The sequence below is a fragment of the Daphnia pulex genome, chromosome 8 (assembly GCF_021134715.1).
Source record: "Daphnia pulex isolate KAP4 chromosome 8, ASM2113471v1".
In the NCBI taxonomy this organism is placed as follows: domain Eukaryota; kingdom Metazoa; phylum Arthropoda; class Branchiopoda; order Diplostraca; family Daphniidae; genus Daphnia; species Daphnia pulex.
Genome location: NC_060024.1, coordinates 9652866 through 9671514, shown reverse-complemented (window position 1 = coordinate 9671514; position 18649 = coordinate 9652866). Strand labels below are relative to the sequence as shown.

The window sequence follows — 18649 nt, the reverse complement described above, 5'->3', positions numbered from 1 at the left end:
TAGTAGTACTAGTCTACCACCAGCTACTTGTACATCGAAGGCGGGCGAGCAGCCGGAGCGGAGCCGTTTGGTTTAAGGATCAAAGTGAAGCCCACAGGCTTAAGCCATTGATCGAATAAAGAGAGAGAGAGAGAGAGAGCAAAGCAAAGCCCTTCCTTCCTCCCGCAAAACTGTGTGTTGCTCCTCTCTCCCACTCGACAGCAGTCTCTATTGAACGGAGATGGTGAGATAGTGAGAGAGAGAGAGACAAGTTTAACGTTGCACGCAAGTTGTGGTGGCCAAGATTTCCCTTTCTCCCTCAACCCCATAGCCTCGCACAGAGATCTCTGAAAACGAATAGAAAAAAAAAACCCTGAAAACTTGGTTCCGATGTTACGACAGCGCTCAGGTCAGGAGCTCATCTCGAAGCATCCGTCCCGGTTGTTATATTGGATGGTGTTTACAGTTACAGCCCTCGCAGAAGGCGACATGCACGAAACATTGGCCGCAAAACCTTTCCTCTATAGCCTTTCTTCCCCAGCTTTCTTCCAGCCTTTTTTCCAAGTTTTTATGTACGAGACACATGCAGAGGGGGCTATTTCGACTGCAGTTATATGAAGAACAAACCCGGAGGAAAAGAAAAAAAAAGAAAAGTCTTGCCGATAAGAGAGAGAGAGAGCGAAAATAGGCCTGTGAAGAGGCACAATACGAAAGTCTCCGACTGTAAGTTGGTTATCTTTGATCAAAGTTGCCTCCTTCAAATGGCTCTTTTGCCCACTGTTGGGAAAAACTTATTGGATGGCTGCCGACGCCGCCGCTGTTTCCGGCATTATATAACAAGAAGGGGAGAAGAAATGGATCAAGTTAGAGCCCTTTTTTTTTACTTTTCATCTTATTCCATTTCTTCGACTGTCTCTTTTTCTCTCCGTTCGTGCGCGCTGGCTTCTTTGTGTCGAAAAAAAGTAAAATACAGGGAACTAATACACGTCATCAGCTGTGTTGTGCTGATATGTTGGCGTTCGGCTTATTGTCCTCTATCAGATCGCGACATTATAGATGGCAATGTCATTAAAAGATATTAAAAAGCATCACGCAACGGGTCGCTCTCTCTCTCTCTCTCCCACCACCGCCGCTTTCTTATTGATCAACGTCACGAAGGAAAGAAGAAGAAGAAAGGAAAGAAACATTTCGGAAAAATAATCAGATGATAGAATGTAGTACAGTCTATAGTCTGCCATGTTTTTCGCTTGACGGAAGCTCCTTGGCTTAAGGCTTATTGTATATGCGGAATCGAAAGAAATTGCTGTCTGATTTTTCTTTTGACTGGTAGACACGACGTGTCAATCTTATTTGATTGACTCTTTTGACTTTCATTTGAATTTTCTTTTTTTGTGTAAAGTCTGTACAGCAATTGACTTGCCCGCCCAGGAGCTTGTTGAGAGAATGAGACGGACGTGATGCGCCCCGGCCGTGTCTGCCGAATCCGATTGCTCCTAATTAGCCGACGTAGCTCCTGCCATCTCTCTCTCTCGCTTGTCACTTTGCGCCGGCACTCACTTGTCGTTGCTGGCCAGGGCTTTTTTTTTCACGTTTGTAACCACCCGTTTCCGACGTGACCGGATCAAGCCATTTTTTATTTTTATTTTCTTCATTTCTTGGAGGTTATACTTTTCCGTCAACGCGATCAAATGGAAATTTCTTCTCCTTCCTTTGCTCCCGTCTTGTCTTTTCCAGACCATCCGTTTGATTTCCTTCCTTCCTCTTTCCCGCCCTCTTTCCTTTGCGTCCGCCTGATGAACGACATCACATCCAGCCGTTTACACGAAGAGGCTACAGGGGGGAGTTCGTCTGCTGGAACTCTGCTGGCCAGCAGCACGTCGTCGTGTCACGCGAGATTCTTATCCCGAACCGTTTGTTTTCTTTCTCTTTTTTTCCCCTTTTTTTTTCTTTTGGCCGTCCAATTTTCGAGATGGCCATGTGTCTGCCGACAGCAGAAGGAGCGCAGTCGGGAAGGGTCAAAGACCATCGAGCTCCGAATGAAGAGATGGAAGGAATCTTGATGGTGGTGGTGGTCAATTCTCTCGTGACTCGACTTGTTTCCAGTGGAGATATTTCCTCGTGCGGAACCCATCTGGATGGACGACGAGTCTGTAGATGAGTCCACACCCAGGGAATCGTGTGTGTGTGTTGAGGGGGGGAAATGAGACAAGGAAAAAGCTAGAGAGAGAGAAAAAGAAAAAGGATCACATCACGTCCCTATTTATTGCAACTGATTCCGGCGATGACGGCCGACACGTCGACCCCGCCCACACCACCACCCCAATGAGTTCCGGAATGTTTCCTTACGCGCTCGCGCTGAGTAATGAGCCCCGCAAGATTTTTTGACTTCCCCCTAGCTCGGAAAAAACTCATTTTTTTTCTCTCTCTGGTTTCGTATGAGACGTACACAAAACGTACATATCTGTTTTAATTTGTGTTTTTGAAATAACTGTAATTGGGAGCACCGAGTCTAACTGTGTCAAGGGGGCGCCTGTCGTTTCATTTCGTCAGTTCATCATTCAAATCACCGCCTTTTTGCCGGGCTCGGGCGCCCACCCGCCCACAAAAAGAAAAAAATATAACACAAGAACTCGTTGGTTAGTGACCTGTCAGTTTGGTTCGTCGTTCGTTCCATCCACTCCGTCCATCCGTAAAAAGTCTCTTTTTGTAATATTGATCGTATTTAAGCCTGTGGCGTATATTGTCAGAGTCGTCGGTCCAAAATGGCCGCCTCGTTCATCTTCTTCTTCTCCTACTACTAGGAATATACTTTGTTGTTATTTTTGATAAGCTGCGGTGTATATAATATTGACGCAACAGCCGGACGACGCCAATATCCCCCTTTCCCCTCCCGACATTCGTTTTTTTTTTTCGCCTTGCGGCATTCGTCTCTAGCTAGCTAGCCTGCTAGCTGCAGGAGCTTTTATATTATTATATAAAAGACGGGGGTATAACAAAACGGTTCCCATTAACCGTGTCTCTATCTTCCCTTTTTCTCTCTCGTTTATGGTCGGCTGTATATACAAAATGAGGAGCCATCATTCAACTATAGTTACGATATTTTCCCCCCTTTTCCTTATGGTTTACTATATATTAGATAAATATTATAGCGTACAAGCGATAAGATTTCCAGGCTCTTGTTCTTTCCAACTTCCATAAGTCTCCCGTCTCGGTTGGAATGTCGTCGTATTTATTTTCGCCGTGAAAATTTTCGTAGGAAAGGATAAAAGACAGTTTGGTTGTTTCAAATCGATGGACCATCATCTTTAATAACAATGAAAAGAGATTCGGCTTTCTATTTTACGATTTCACATCTTTCCTTAAGCCCAAGAATAGAATAACTTGATCATCTTCTTCTTTAACTTTTTTCTTTTTTGTCTTGTCTTGATCGTCGATTTCTCGTTTGGGTTCCAACGGGGCCGGCAGTATGTGCTCGGAATGACGCAATTCAAGTTGATTGCAGATCCTGTTGAGGGTATTTTTCTTTTCTTTTTTCCACCGACGTTTGCATCGAGGTCCAGGGTCCTGTGGGTCCGCAGAGAGATCTGGTGAGGGAGGGGCCCCGTAGATCATCAAGTGCCGCCCGGTCCGGTCGCTTTGTACTGCGGCAGCCAGCAGCAACTTCTTCCTGGGATTTGTCGGTTATCGAATCATCTCACGTATTAAGTGCAGCCATTTGTTGGTCTTGTTTCCCTGGACCGTCTCTTTTTTCTTCTTCCCCCGCCTGTACTACAGGACCATGCAACTCCCTTCGCTCCTCTATGCCCCACGCTCTTTCTTGCCATCTTGCACGTCTCTGGTTCTCTAATATCCGACGACGTCAGTTGGTCCCGCCCTCATTTCCTATTGGAAAAATAACAAGAAAAAGCCACCCAAAGGTCATTTATTTTCTTCCGTATGTGTTTCTGTCTGTTGGGCTTTCTTCTTTTTTGACAAAAGCAGAAAAAAACAGCTGTACTATATAGTCTTCTTTCCCTTCTCCCTTTATCAAATTGGTATAAGCAATCTGATTGACAAGTCACAATTTCATCGAGCAAAATCTTTTTTTACTTTTTGTTTCCTGGAAGAAGAAGAACGATATCGTGCATCTACGCAAAGTTTCTCTTTTATTTTTAAATGAACCGCGCGCTGAACGTCGTCGTCTGCCGCCGCCGCCGCCGTCGTCTCGGGTCGTTAATACGAGATGTTGTTTCCCTCGAAGCTCTTTTGCTGATTGGGAAGTTGTTTGTGCTTTTTCTTCCATTATGTATATCAAAAGAGAATAGCGTTTTTCTTCTTCTTCTTCTTCTTCTTCTTCTGATCGCCCTTAACCACGGCCTAAAAAAGACATCCGACCACATTTACAAATGGGCCTTTTTTTCCACGTAAAAGAAAATAACTTGCCTCTGGTATGTGCTCTCTCTCTCTCTCCACTACTACTAGTAATACTTAATCAGTAATGGCAACTCTAGGCGCTGGTATTAAAGAGTAGTCGTCGTCATAACTCAGTCCACTATATATTGGATGTACCAGCTCTAGTACCGTACGTGTGTAGTGTAGTTAGAGAGCAAGGGAAATATTTCTTCGGCTTTTTCGCTCCTGTGATGTTCTGGCTTTTCCCTTCCATTTTTAATAGACGTGCGAAGCGACTCCCCATGTGTGTATATGACAGACGACAGAGCCCGAAAAATAGCAGCATCCGGCTCCCCGTTTCTCGGCGGATGATCAATCCTTTTATTATGATGTTTCTTCTTTTTTTTTTCTTTCTTGGTGCCTAATCCATCGTTTCTCTCTCTCTCTTTCTCTGTAAACGACGTATGTGTAAATACAAGAACACACACAGTATGATCCACTATATATAAAAAATAGTGGTAGAGAGAGAGCGTCTTTAAGAGTTGTAAACGGCGTTATATTCACCACCGGGGCCGGTCTCTCTCTCCCCTTTCCGTCCCGTTTTCTGCTTTTTCCTCCTTTCCATCGCATTGCCATATATTAGACCGGGTCGGTATAGGGGTTAGTTAATTACTCGGATGATTTAAGCTCGGCCATGTTTCCTTTCTCCCCTTTTCGCCTCCATCCATTTCGATCCTTCATCCACAACTCTCTAGCACAGCTTTCCTCTCTCTCTCTCCCGTTTGGGCGTCCCCCGTTAGAGTCGGGACAGGAAAAACAATCATCCCATCAGGCACATGATGTGTGTGCTGGGCTGTGCGTGGAAGCGGGGGATCAACTGACCGTTCTATATACACACAGCACACAGTCTGCAGTCGTAGTGTTATGTTTTGTGCTGGGCTCTGTCTGGTTGTTCGACTTGATGTGGCCGCCATTTATCTCATTGATTGAACAACGCCAAAAGGCCTCCAACCAACCCCCGCCGCCATCCAGTGCTACATCAGTATCTGTACACAACAACAACAACAACAACATCTAACATAAAGCTAGTGTATATACTAAATGTAAAGGCTTTTCTCTTCAATACCACGGAGAGAGAGAAGTTGAGCGCTGGCTAGGAGGATTTTCCATTGTGCGGCGAAATGATTCCGTCAAATGCCGCAAGTCAAATTTAGGCTGGCATTTCAAATGGGAGAGAAAAAGGGAAGGCAGCAGGATCTGATTGGCTGCTGCGTGTAACTAGAAAGAGCATCAGCGGATGAAACTTACAGAGGGAAGAGCCAAAGTTCGGGGGTCGACGAGAATGAGGAACTTCGTTATATGACGTGTACAAAAAAGGGGAAAAGAATTCCAAGAAAAGATAACAAGGCCATTAAAATGACGCTCGGGGCGCTCTTCCTATGTTCGCGAGTTGCGGCTGAGAGTTTGATGTGCACAATATTCCGGAGTTATCGTAATAATAAAAAACTATAACAAATAAATGCTGTTGTTAAAAATTCTGTCTAACTTTTATTTTTTCATCATTTCGCAGGTGAGAGTGATGTTGCGAGTGGCGGGCGACCCGACGGCTTCCAACTTTCTCAGCGTCGACAAAAAGCGCAAACAATTGACGCTCCAGGAGCCCGGTAATAACACGTCGCTGACGTTGGCGTCGTCTTCCTCGTCGGAGAAAGACCACCATCAAATCGCTGCCGAAGATCGACGCGTGGGAGTGGCCGCACCGAAAATGTTCGCCTTCGATGGCCTCTTCACCACCGCCGACGATTCACAGGTATTAAACCTAACGGCCCCTGCTGGCCCATCCGGCGCCATTGTCGCCCCAAAAAATATATCTTTGTATTATAGACTACGGCGCCCTATTTTATCCCCAAATAATCGGCTCTTAGACCGTCTAATAATATCTCGACGACATTTTGTCTTCTTTTTATGGTCGAATGGCGTGCAGGGCGACGTTGCCGCCTCGGTGCTGAGTGACATTGTCACCGCCGTCATCAACGGCTCGGACGGATGCGTTTTCTGCTTCGGTCACGCTCAACTCGGTAAGTGCTGCTGCTGCAGCTCTTTCATTCATTGACAGAATCCACTTAAGACCACCCTCAAGGCCTTTGCCTTACACAGTACAGAGTAGTGTGTATGTGTAACCGACGTCGGGCGTCGGTCTGATTGCATCAGTCACACCTTCTTTTCTCGGGTTGACTTTGATGTGACTTGACTTGATGGTTATTTATCGCCCCCGACTCTAATTCGTGTCTGTCACTTATTTCATCTTTTTCTTTTCTTTTTCGCAGGTAAAACGACGACGATGGTGGGTTCGTGTTTGGAAGACATCGGTCCCGGTCTGATGCCGACGGCCATTGCTTGGCTCTTCCGCGGGATTGGCGAGCAGAAGAACAAAACTGGCGCTAGGTTCTCGGTCCGCGTCTCAGCCGTGGAAATTGCCGGTCCTGCCGAAGTTCTCCGAGATCTCCTCGCTCCGCACGCAACCGGTAAGTTAGTGGCTTTGCGTGCCTTTTTATTTATTTATTTTTTTTTTCCTTTGAGCCCAATTATCTATTGTACGCCTTTCTGAAAAAAGAAAAGTTCACATGTTGCGATCAGAAAAGAAACAAAATTTTTTCAGCGAAATTTCATTACGAAAAAAAGGCTTTAATCGACCAAACTCGTCGAGTCAACACCGAACTTTAAAGCCGCTGAAAAAGTTGGATCTTTGGAATGGCTCCCGACTGTGCAGCCCGGCATTATTGCTGGAGGCTTTTATCGCTATTGAACTGAAACTTTGGCCCTTCTATACACACACACACATACAGTATCGTCCAAAAAAATCCGAACGCACCTCTTTTTCAAAAGCCCAGTTTAATGTAGATTCTTTGTTTTTAACTTTCAAGACTTCATATTATGTGTAGAATTAATTGTTTTACAAAGTTCATTTATTAGAATTAAGAAAGAAATGCAGAAATATTTTTTTTAAATAAAGAAAGAGACCATGGTGTTCGGATTTTTTTGGACGATACTGTACAAGTACGAGCGTACTACCGTATATATATTTAGCCGTTGTTCCCGTTTGCCCTTTCTGTGTTGACCGTGGACGGGTTGAATTCAATCACAACCGCGCAGCTTCTAATGAGATTCCAGACCCCCGTCCCGTGGAAGCAGCAGCAGCCGCCAGTCTCGACTCATTACTCGGTGCAATCACGGAGGCATTGATGCGGGAATCGACCCTCTTTTGTTCGATCCGCAAGCTAGTTAAGCTGATGAGATTGAGTCAATACATTCTTAGATGATTGGACGTTATTGAAACGTCTTCCGGCGCCGGCTCCAATTCAATTTTGATTTGATGATGATTATTGGAATTTGCAGAATCCGAAGAATCGCCGGGCGTGTATCTGCGTGACGATCCTCTGCTGGGCACCCAACTGCAGAATCAGAGTGAACTCCGAGCTCCGACCGCCGAAAAGGCCGCTTTCTATTTGGACGCTGCTCTGGCGGCCCGCACCGATTCCTCGTCGCCGGACGCCCGTTTCTCCCATTTGCTCTACACTCTGCACGTCTACCAGTACAGCGTCGATCGGACACCCAGCCGAACGGGTGGACATTGCAGCAGCAGCAGTGGCGCATCCGGAGTGGCTGGGGGACGTTCCCGCCTGCATTTGCTGGATCTTGGAAGTTGCCAGCAAAGCGGTCGGGCCGTGACAAACGGCCAATCGGCCAACACAATGACACTCTCCGGTCTGGGCAATGTATTGGTGGCTCTGTTCAACGGCCAGCGACATCTGCCCCATCGCGAACACAAAATCACCCAAGTCCTCCGCGAATGTCTGGGATCGCTCACCTGTCAGGCGGCCTTGGTCGCCCACGTTGCAGCTTCGTCCGCCTACTCGGAGACCCTGGCCACCGTACAGATGGCCTCCAGAGTCCATCGAATGAGGCGTAGGAGAATGAAGGTAAGAGTTGATAACGTTGACGTTTTTTAATACATAATTTGTCATTTCTTTGTAACTGTCAACAGTACAACAATGCCGGATCAGGCGGTTCGGGATCAGGTGGAAGTAGCGAAGATTCGAGTCGATTGGGGCTTTCTCGATCCTCGGGCGGTGAAAGCTCTACAGGCGGATCAGCTGACCCGTCCAGCAGCGAGCAGTCATGTGACACTGTCATCTACGTAGGCCCGATCGATGACGCAACGGATGGCGAACACCCACCCGTTTATTTGCCCAGTCTCAATTCGGGCGATAACCGATGTTCCATGTCTCGGGCGCTCAGAGGCTCTACTGTTGATCGGCCGGCAGTCCAGCAACAGTCCGGCAGGAGTCCAGTGCATCACGCCAAGAAAGAAACTTCAGCCGCTCCTTCGCGATCACCGCAAATTCAGCGCAAAGTAGCCAAATGCGATCCTGCTCAGCAAACCAACAAACAGAGCGGCAGTGTCGCCGGTAGCAACAGCGAAGAGCAGTGGATCGACGGGCCGAGATTCAACAAAACGCGCATTTCTCAAGCTCGGATGCAAGTGGTGCGTCATCAACGGGAAATGTGGGTCGACGGGCCGCCAGTTGATCCCGCCGTTCAGATGCTGCCCGCAGTTCTACCTGCCGTCGCTCCTCCTGTCAATCAAACTCCGCTAGGATACGGTTTCATGGATCAGCACAAGCAGGGAATGATACGCCAATGGGTCGAAAATCAAAGTGTCCAGGTAAGACCACCCTGTTGCAATCTTTCAACAGTAGTAGAAGATAAAATAACACAAAATCAATAGACTCGACTTAATCTTTTTTTTTCTCTCTCTCTACTCTTTTCTTTTTTTTTTAAACTTTTATGGGATTGATGCAGCAGCGACACCCAGCGGTGCGAACCAGCGGGCAAATGTGGATCGATGCTCAGCCCCGACCGGCCCCGGAGCCCGGCACTCCAGTCAAGGTCTTGACTGTTTTTAAGACGTGCCCGGATGACGAAGATGAGGCGAAAGAAGTCGATAGCTTGGCGCCCGTTGAAAATATCCGCTCGCCGAGAGCAAATCGCCATCCGACTCCAGTGAAGCAGTCTCGCAGAAAAGCCGAGCCTCTCTTAACGGAAGAAGTCACCGCCAGCGCCGCCGTCGCTCCATCCAATCCCGAACAGTCAGTCTCTGAAGAGAAGCTCAACTCGTTGAGCGGCGTTGGCAGCGCCAGCAACGTTGAAAGCGTTGAGCCGACGGCTTCCAGCTTAACGCTGGAACAGCTCTACTCGCAGTGCGAACAGCTGGCAGACTCGCTTGTCCAGGAAGAGGAGCGAGCCGCCGCCGCCGCCGCCACCGTCGAGGATTCCTCCACCGACGGAGCCTCCGATGATCTTTCAGCGGCTTTGGATGTGACCTCCGAACAGGTTTCCATCAGCTGCGACTCGTGGAGGCGTGTCCGGCATCGCGACGAAGACGACAACAACACGGTGACGGATTTCAAAGTCTGCGAATCAGAGTCGGCTAACCAACGAGGTGGTCGCCTTCATCATTCCCCCATGCACGGCCGAGGTGGAGACTACAGTCCCGAATACATCGAGGTGGAAGAGCCCGACGAGCCGGTGCCCACGCAAGACTCTTGTCTTCAAGTGACCGAGGAGGATATCGCGTTTTCCATGATGGAAGCCTTGGAGGCCAAGTGCAACGATGTGCGCAGCTTGTCCAGTTTCACCGACGGCGAAGAACATCCGCTGCGAGCTCTTTCGCACGACAACTTGACCATCATTTCCCATTTTACCGGAGAAACTTATTCGCAAGGGACGGCCTCCGAATGGGAGCCCATTGGCTCTTCCATTTTCGACCCTATGCCATCGTCTTCAGCCATGGATAACACAGAGTTCTATCAAACGCAACTGGAACAGCTCGCCAAATTACACCAGCAAATCTACCAGCAGTCAATCGCCGGAAACGCTGCTGGAACCCTTCATCCCACGCCACTCAGTGCTCTTACCAACTGTAATATTGGCTCATTCAAGGTATACATTTATCTATTCATTACAGCACGAGCTTAATTACAATGAGCTTAACATCGCCCTATTTATCTGTAAACTGTAGGATCTTCCACTGTTGACACAAGACTGGAACAACGTGGCCGTTAGGACCTCGCCCGGTAGAAATGGCATGGGCCAAGACACACGTAAAGCCATGGTCTCTACCATCGGCATGGAGCTGGAACGCGAATTGGGCATCCAAGACGCCCATCAAGCTTCGATTTTATCTTCACTGAGACATCCTGATGGTGCGTCCGATCCACATTTGGATCAGCATTCTGGGAAAACGTACGAGACTGTTCGCCCATGGTATTATTGCAGCTTCTTAATAGTTGATCTTGCCCTGACCGATGTTAATTCCCTTAATTTTATATTAGTGAGCCGCAGCAACAAGAACGGTTGCCTGGCAACGGGGCGTCCACCTCTGATCCCGAAGAAGAGGTCGCCATCAAATCTAATTCGGCTAATGTCGCCGTAACGACTGGTGACTTGGTACCTGAACGCGACTGCAAAGCCGTTGTCTTAGAGAGCAACACGGAGCACGAGAAAGTAATTCATCATAAAACACCTAAGCTAAGCCGGTTCTTCTCCGGTTCCAAGAACAAACAACAGCCGAGCTCCGTCACTAAGCGCAACACGGCCACGAGCATGAGTGGTAGCCCGGTACCAACTCCCAAAGCGTCATCGTCGTCCGCCAAAGCATCGCCCAAGGTCGAGAAGCGATCTAAGAGCCGGGAGAATACGAGTAAACACAATTCACCGGCCAAGACGCTCTCCAAGTCGCCGTCCCGCATCGATCCAACCCCTTCCGTCTCGATTCCCCCGTCTCCCAAGTCACAGTCGTCCAAATCCAGCAACAAGAAGGATAAACTGAAAGCGGCCAGTTCGTCGCACAAGAGTCCAAAGAAGGACTCGAAATCCAGCTGGGTATGTTTCCTTCATTAGACCGCCATTCATTCAAAGTGTTGCATTAACTGATTGGTTCTCATTCATGCAGGACGGAAAGTCTTCTGGATCAAAACGTGACGTCAAATCGTACGGTTTCAGCTACGAAAGCTGCCATCAAACGGCACCCAGTTCGCTGTGTCCCTCGGAGGGCTACGAAAGTGGAGGATCAGATTCCGGAGTTCACCTCAGTGCAGTCTCTCCCATCAAGAATCGTCGGCACGCCCAGCCGATTCAGCAGCAGCAGCAACAGATTCGACGCCAACATTTGATGCCGATCGGCGAAATGTCCCGAAAGAATTTTTCCAGTGGGACGAGCACCAGTGGGTCGGGTGGCTCTGGAGGCTCCGCTGGCCATTACGAGAGTTCCGGTTATGAAAGTGTCATTCGCGACAGCGAATGCTCCAGCTTGGGTTCCAGTAGCCAAGATTCGGATCGCGAAGCTGTTCCCTTAGAACTTGCCATCAGCACTGGCAAACAATCTGCTGATATCGGTATGATCTTAACTAAACGTCATTTGTTTTTCGAAAAAAGCTAATTTTGGGTTTCAACCACTCAATTTAGGTCAATCAAGCAGTTGCACAATACTTTAAAGGGACACGGAGAAGAGCGCGGAAATAAGGGACCAAAAAAATTAAAAAAAGAAAAACTGGAACAGTGATCGTCATATCCCAAGAAATGATTAAGTTATACGACATCCTTTTCAGTTGGTTCTGTTGTCAAAACGGCATTGCTTTTGTCTAATATGGAAATTTCGCCCTCATTGATTGCAACATATCTTTCGTTTTTGTTTCGATTGCAAATCAAGATACTGGACCATACCTTCACTATTCATCTAAGCTTTCTATTGTATTGGATTTCATTTTTCCGAAGCTTGTCATTTCTTGAGATCGTTGGGCGTGGGTATGTGCTGCTCCTTGTATTAAATGAAACATGAGCAAAATTTGAAATTGCGATGCAAGAGTGCGATGAAGAGGACTTGGATTGACGGAGGAAATTTTTTAAGCTACTTTTATTTTTGTTAATCGCGAATAATAGTGAACATAAATGCAAATCTTTGTATCATTTTGCGACCGTTTCGTGATGTGTATATACATATTTACCTGAAAGTGATTTTTACATACACAAGGTTAGCGTCTTTTCATCTGTAATCAATGGTTTTGCATTGCTCTTGTATCATGGATAAAGGCGATAAAGGTAGCTAAACTCAGTAGCTGAGAAAGCCAAAGCCTAGTCCCGGGACTCCCGGCAAAAAAAAAATTTGATGATTACTGACTGCGACACTAGATGGCGAGTGTATTGTTTTTCTGAACTTAGCAGACGGCAGACGCACCAATAAATAAGGGACGTTTGAATTTCACCATTTGATATCAACATACACCATGTCTGTTTTAGCGTTTTAGTTTAAATGAACAACCTTACCTACAAAATACCTACTACGGAGTAATAACATAATGGAGTTTAATAGCTTTGCAATAATCTGCAAAATGTCTGCTAGTTTCCATAGATTTTGACTATTCATTTCACTTGTGTTATTATAGACATCACCATACCTACTTATCTGGAAGTGTAAGGGAACAACATACTTACTGTGCAGTAATTTCAAAGTGAAAGTTTAACAGCCTTGCCCTGCCTTGCATTAATCTGGGTTTATCTAGCGAAATGTGTTCATTTTGACTTGTCAAGTTATCTGAGAAGTATGCACAACTAGGACTAGCCATGTGCAAACATTTCTGCCTTATTCTATCGTGAGTATATTTCTGACAGTGCTAACTTTACCTTCTTTAATAAAACTGTGTATGCTCTCAGATGGCTTTTAAATCAACACAAGAAGCATTCTTGATTTGTTTTCCTGATTAATTCGTTTTCCTGATTTGTTTCCCTGATAATTTTTTTACAGCACTCCCTGCCTATTAACAAATTGTGAAGAAAGATCTACAAGAAGGTATGTCATTTCATTAATTTTGTTTATATGAAACAACTAAAACATTATGAAGAATGTTTTTTACAATTTGACAGAAATACCTGATACCTCTTTTCATTGAACACTCATTCGATAGTTTTGTCAGTGCTTAAAAAACCCTGCAAAAAGAAATCATGTTTGGGTAAGTAAGGGGATTTTCTCTTTGCCATCAGAACAAGTAAATTTCTGAATTTCCGTTTAGAAATTCTGTGGTCATCTTTAAGAAAATATGTGTGTGGTGATGGCTATATTCCATTTTTCTGCTGCGATTGTAATTTGGTGACGTAACTAAGTGTAAGTTCATTGCTCTTTAATAATTGCTACCCCTGAATTAATGCTGTGTGTATTTGAATTTTCAGTTGAGTGAAGTGAAGCCTTGGAGCTGTTTATGGCCGGAAGCCTGTAACTATACCCAACACGAGGTCTCAAAAAGAACTATGCAAGCTTCCACGGCAGTTGCAGACCCCCGAAGATCTCCTGGCCGTTCCTTGAGCCCGATTAAAAGCAAGTCCGTGACTATCATAAGATAGATCATCAAGGATCGCATGGACTTTGCTTGAGACCTGATAATTGAGACCCGGATTACAGAGAGACGTTACCAATGACTTGTGGAGTTTATTACCAACATCGCCAAGATTAGCCATTTATTTATTAGTGGGTAAGTGTAAAATTTAATGTTATACAGCAATCTAGGAGTGGAAGCGCGTAAAGTGACCCCTAATAGAAGATATTCGTACTGCAGGACAAATGCGACAAATGTCATCATGTTGTTGATGAAGGAGAGAAAGAGTCGTACACTCGTACGTTACTTTAAAATATCTTTAGTTAAATTTAGGTATCATCATGTTCCAACTGATGCAGTGTTTATTAATTATTTTTCAATTACCATTGTAGAGTTCAACCTGCACACGGGCCGGCCAGTTTGCATGTCCTTCACGCTTGAAGGTCACGGGGATCATTTCGTAAAATTGTCATCCGGTGGTGTAGAGTTTGGGTGAGAATCGTGCAGTGGTGTAGAGGTTGGGTGAGAATCGTGCAGTGGTGTAGACGTTGGGTGAGAATCGTGCAGTGGTGTAGAGGTTGGGTGAGAACGACACGTGTTGCATCATTATCAAGCAGGTACAATAGCCGTAAGCCATAACCATTTGGTATTCATTTTTATATTGGTTTTTGTAGACCCATCCCCAGCAACGTCAACCTGCATAAGGAAAAAACATTTTCCTTCACTTTCGAAGGTCACGGAGATCATTACGTAAAATGTGTCATGTGGTGTAGAGGTTGGGTGAGAACGGGACGTGTCGCATCATTATCAGACAGATACAATAGCCGCAAGGCTTAAGAGGTGAAGAGATGAAAAAAAATCGTATAAAAGGAGAGAAAAAAGGCGGTGGAAAATCAGTCGAGTGAGGAGATCCGACACGGCAACAACTGCAGTGCAATATTTGTCACCAACTGTCTCCTACATCGTAAAACCAATTCGCAATCATGGGTAAATATTCTGTTTTGAAATGGATCTTTGTTCTAATGAAACTTTTTGCTATTTTTAAATATTCCTGTTATTAATAAATATTAATGTTTAAATTTATAAATTGTTTAGATAAGCTTGGTGTCGTGCTGCTGTTGGGTGTTGTTTCGTTGATGGTTGGGTTGACCACTGGTGTACTGATATCTCCTGGGTATGGTGAATATCTAACCACAACACCGCCGCCTCCCACATAACAAAGTGAATACCTAACCACAACACCGCCGCCTCCCACATAACAAAATACGCAACAACCGGCACTGTACCACCAAGGCTCCAGAGTACCACACAACTTATAGTGCCCCGAGCCACTACACCGAATTTCTGAAGTATAAGTCTGCCTCGAGTTACACCACCAAAGAGCTAGAGTACAACATCGAGGCTCCCAAGTATTACACATCTAAGGTACCGGAATACTACACGACTACATATGCTGCCCCTGCTTACTACACCAAGGCCCCTAATTACTACACTACAACCTACGCTGCCCTAAGCTACTAAACCAACGCCCCGAAGTATTATTCCTAATTACTACAACACCGAAGCACCGAAGTATTATTCTGCGTAGAAGGGGTCGTTAAAAAAAAGGAAGTTGTATAAAAAGGGGAGAGAAAAGGTGGTACTACGCCGACGCCCCCAAGTACTACACCACTAAGGCATCGGAGTATGATACCATAACTTACGCTTCGCCCAGCTACTACACCGATGCCCCGAATTATTACTCTGCCTCGAGCTACACCACCAATACAGCGGAGTACTACACAACTACGTATGCTGCCCTATCTGACTACACCGAGGCTCCCCAGCTACTACACCGAGGCTCCCCAGCTACTACACCGAGGCTCCCCAGCTACTACACCGAGGCTCCAGCTACTACACCGGGGCTCCAGCTAATTTTTCGACCAAAACGGGTGAATACTACACTGAAGCGCCCTGTACTACTCTGCCCCGATCTACACAGCCACAACTGAGACGGGCAAGCATTACCAGCCCCGAGTTACTACATAGAAGCTGCTCCTTCCTACTCCGTTGAACAGAAAAGCTACACTGATGCACCATTTTACTAGATCCCAACCTACGCTACATCTAGCTACAACACCGAAGCCTCCAAGTACTGCACCGAAGAAGCATCATGTTACACAACCACGTACGATGTCCCAGTTTAGTACACAGAGGAACCCAAGTACTTCTACGGGATTCGTGTTCAGATTTATCGGTTATTTTTTAATAGTTGATGAGTATCGTGGATGTTTAATGAGAAAAAAAAATATTTAATTGCGGGTAACCACCTTGTAAGACTTTCCCTTAATACCTTTAAACCACATTGCGACAGATGTTCCTATTTGGAAGTAACTACTTTAGTCGCTCTTCATACGGACATATCCTGGTCTTTGGACGAAATTCTTTTTCAGGGTAAGTTACGAAAGAAACGTACTGTTTAGTGTCTAATATCAACAGTTCTGTACTTTACATTTAGGATGGCGTAACAAAGGAGTTCATGGCAGGCATTGTGATTGGACCTTTCATAGAAAATTATTGAAAAAGTGTAATAGTTAAGTGTCTTTAAGCATGAATGTAAGACTTCAAAGTTGTAACAAATATATTGTTTTATTTGCTAAACATTACTTTGTTTTAAAGACACAATGAACATAAACATGAATAAGAATTGCTTTGTTTTCCCACCTCCACCCACAATTCCTCCACTTTTTACAATCACACATATACATACATACACACACTTAAGCTAACCCGTTGGCTACCACGCCATACAACCCGTAGGTTGTTCTCTACTCTCTACGCGCCATGTCTGAAGGATCCATGACCAAGATGGGACTTGCCATTGCTGACAAGTCCGGGCTGACAAGGGGGAACTATGGTGCATTGCCTTATAACAGGCGCCTTGCGGCAAATTTTGGGCTTGGCGACTTTCCGACCCCGCGGCTTGAAAACCACGAGACCGAACAGCGCGGCCCGTGCAGGGGAGAACAAAGGCGTGGCAGCCAACGGGTTAACTAACACAAACACAAACATGTTACCAACAACAAATGATGATCCGCGCTGACATATTAGAGATGCCGGCGACGTTTTGGTGTCCATCTCTCGACGTTTCCTCTGCATTACCTGAATAAAGACAAAACAATTGTTTATAAGTGAAATGCCATAAAAGTAAAAAAATACAGATAGAAAAAAAAAATCAGGTTTTTTAGCTCAAAGATTTAAAGGTGCAATTTTTTAAACTTAAAATCAAGCTTGCAATATTGCGAACTGTAAGCAGAACAAAGCTCACTTGCTAGTTTTTTTAAAATTTTCCGGAAGTATACCGGAAGTAACCACAACGCCTCAACCATTGAGCTGTCGTCAAATTAAACCCCATATTCGTGATCTCCATGAAATTTGGGGTCGATTAAGTGTGATTTAAACGAAATCCAAAATTTAGCCAAAATCGAGAATTTTCCTGAACTATAGTTCAGGAAAATTTTCGAAACCGGAAGTACGAATACGTAAAAAAGATAACATGAACTTTACTACAAATTCGACGAGGATCACGAATATGTGGTATTTTTGCTCCTCGAATGAATATTTACTGAACTACTGACTGAAATGAGAAAACCGGAAGTAGAAAAAAAAAGCAAATATCGAAAATTTAACAAGTGAGCATTGTTGTCGGGATAGTTATCGTCAGTTTTCACTAAAAAATTTCCACACAATAGCTGCCGATAAATGTTAAAAGAGATTTGCAAAGTAACTGAAACTGACTGTTTTGACAGCTGAAAATGATCGAACAGCCATCTAGCGTTAGAAAAAAGAAACACGTCTAAGTCTAAGGATCACTTTTCCGCGCAAGAAGGACCTGATTTTGGAATTATGACACGGACAGAGTTTAACGCAAATAGATTACTAGTAGATAATCTACGAAAATAAGTCAATTGTCCGGTACCTGGCCATAATCCCGTGGTGAGTGACTGTAGGTGTGTCACAGCAACTGAAGTGATCCAACTCGCCAGTGAAGCAAGAAAAGTGTAGCAGGCTAGCAGCATAACTCAAAGACTCACTCACTGAAGTAGTGAGGCTGGATGAGCGTATGTCTTGAAGATAAGGATGGAGAAGAACATTGGTGGAAGTCCCTCTTCAGTCATGGACAAATCCAGCATTGGCTCAAGGATGTCCACGGGGATCTTTAGTGCTCTGTAAAAAAAATGTCTTACATTAATGACAATATAAAAATTTAAAAAGCATATCAATCTTTACATTTTCTAAGATGCACACTGAAATGTTCATGATGAAAAACCGCAATAATGGAATTACAGCAACCAACTGCATTACTTCTCAGGTGGGATAAATTTTCTGATGTTAAAGGCTTTTCACAGCATGATGATCTAATGGATGGAAAGTGACTGAGCGCTAAGTCAACTTGTTGGGATGACTGACAGTAACAATGCATCTACAATTTGAAGAAATAAGTTGGTATCATATGAAAATAAGGAAACTAGGTAAAGATAAACCTACCTATGATACGAAGTTCAATTTGGTATTGGAAATAACAGGAATATAAGTATAATTAGCAACAATTTGTTTCGCCCATTTCGCCTCGTTTCATGACATGCATGATTTAGAAACAACAAGGACGACGTAGCGACATCTAGTAATGAGTTTTGAATCTTATGTTAGTTGCACAGTCACAGTACATGACAAATGACATTACACGTCGTAACCACAGACTAAGAATAGAAAGACGACTTTCTCCTATACAGCCAATGAGGATCATGCTCGTGGCTCCCGCTGCGGCGCTGCGATCGATTTAGAGGAGACTTTTCGGTGAATTTTCCTTTATCCCTACTGATTAGAGTCTT

General features: G+C 45.0%; 1 protein-coding gene and 1 long non-coding RNA gene across 5 annotated transcripts in view; one reads left to right on the top strand and one right to left on the bottom strand.

Annotated features, from left to right (window-relative positions):
• LOC124199732 (kinesin-like protein CG14535) overlaps positions 1–12464 on the top strand; it is a 71940-nt gene extending 59476 nt beyond the window's left edge. For all 4 annotated transcript variants that reach the window (XM_046595659.1, XM_046595661.1, XM_046595660.1 and 1 more), the window contains 10 exons: positions 5921–6160; positions 6335–6428; positions 6678–6875; positions 7747–8330; positions 8396–9076; positions 9214–10353; positions 10433–10677; positions 10746–11295; positions 11366–11807; positions 11878–12464. In XM_046595659.1, the coding sequence (XP_046451615.1) occupies positions 5921–6160; positions 6335–6428; positions 6678–6875; positions 7747–8330; positions 8396–9076; positions 9214–10353; positions 10433–10677; positions 10746–11295; positions 11366–11807; positions 11878–11906 (4203 nt within the window). In that variant the 3' untranslated portion in view covers positions 11907–12464. The remainder of the gene's footprint in view (positions 1–5920; positions 6161–6334; positions 6429–6677; positions 6876–7746; positions 8331–8395; positions 9077–9213; positions 10354–10432; positions 10678–10745; positions 11296–11365; positions 11808–11877) is intronic.
• A 5055-nt stretch (positions 12465–17519) lies between these two features.
• Positions 17520–18429, bottom strand: LOC124199731. Its single transcript, XR_006876964.1, has 3 exons — positions 18306–18429; positions 18048–18240; positions 17520–17984 (listed from the first exon to the last, which is right to left on the bottom strand). It is a non-coding gene; the product is annotated as an uncharacterized LOC124199731 (long non-coding RNA).
• Positions 18430–18649: the final 220 nt, after the last annotated feature.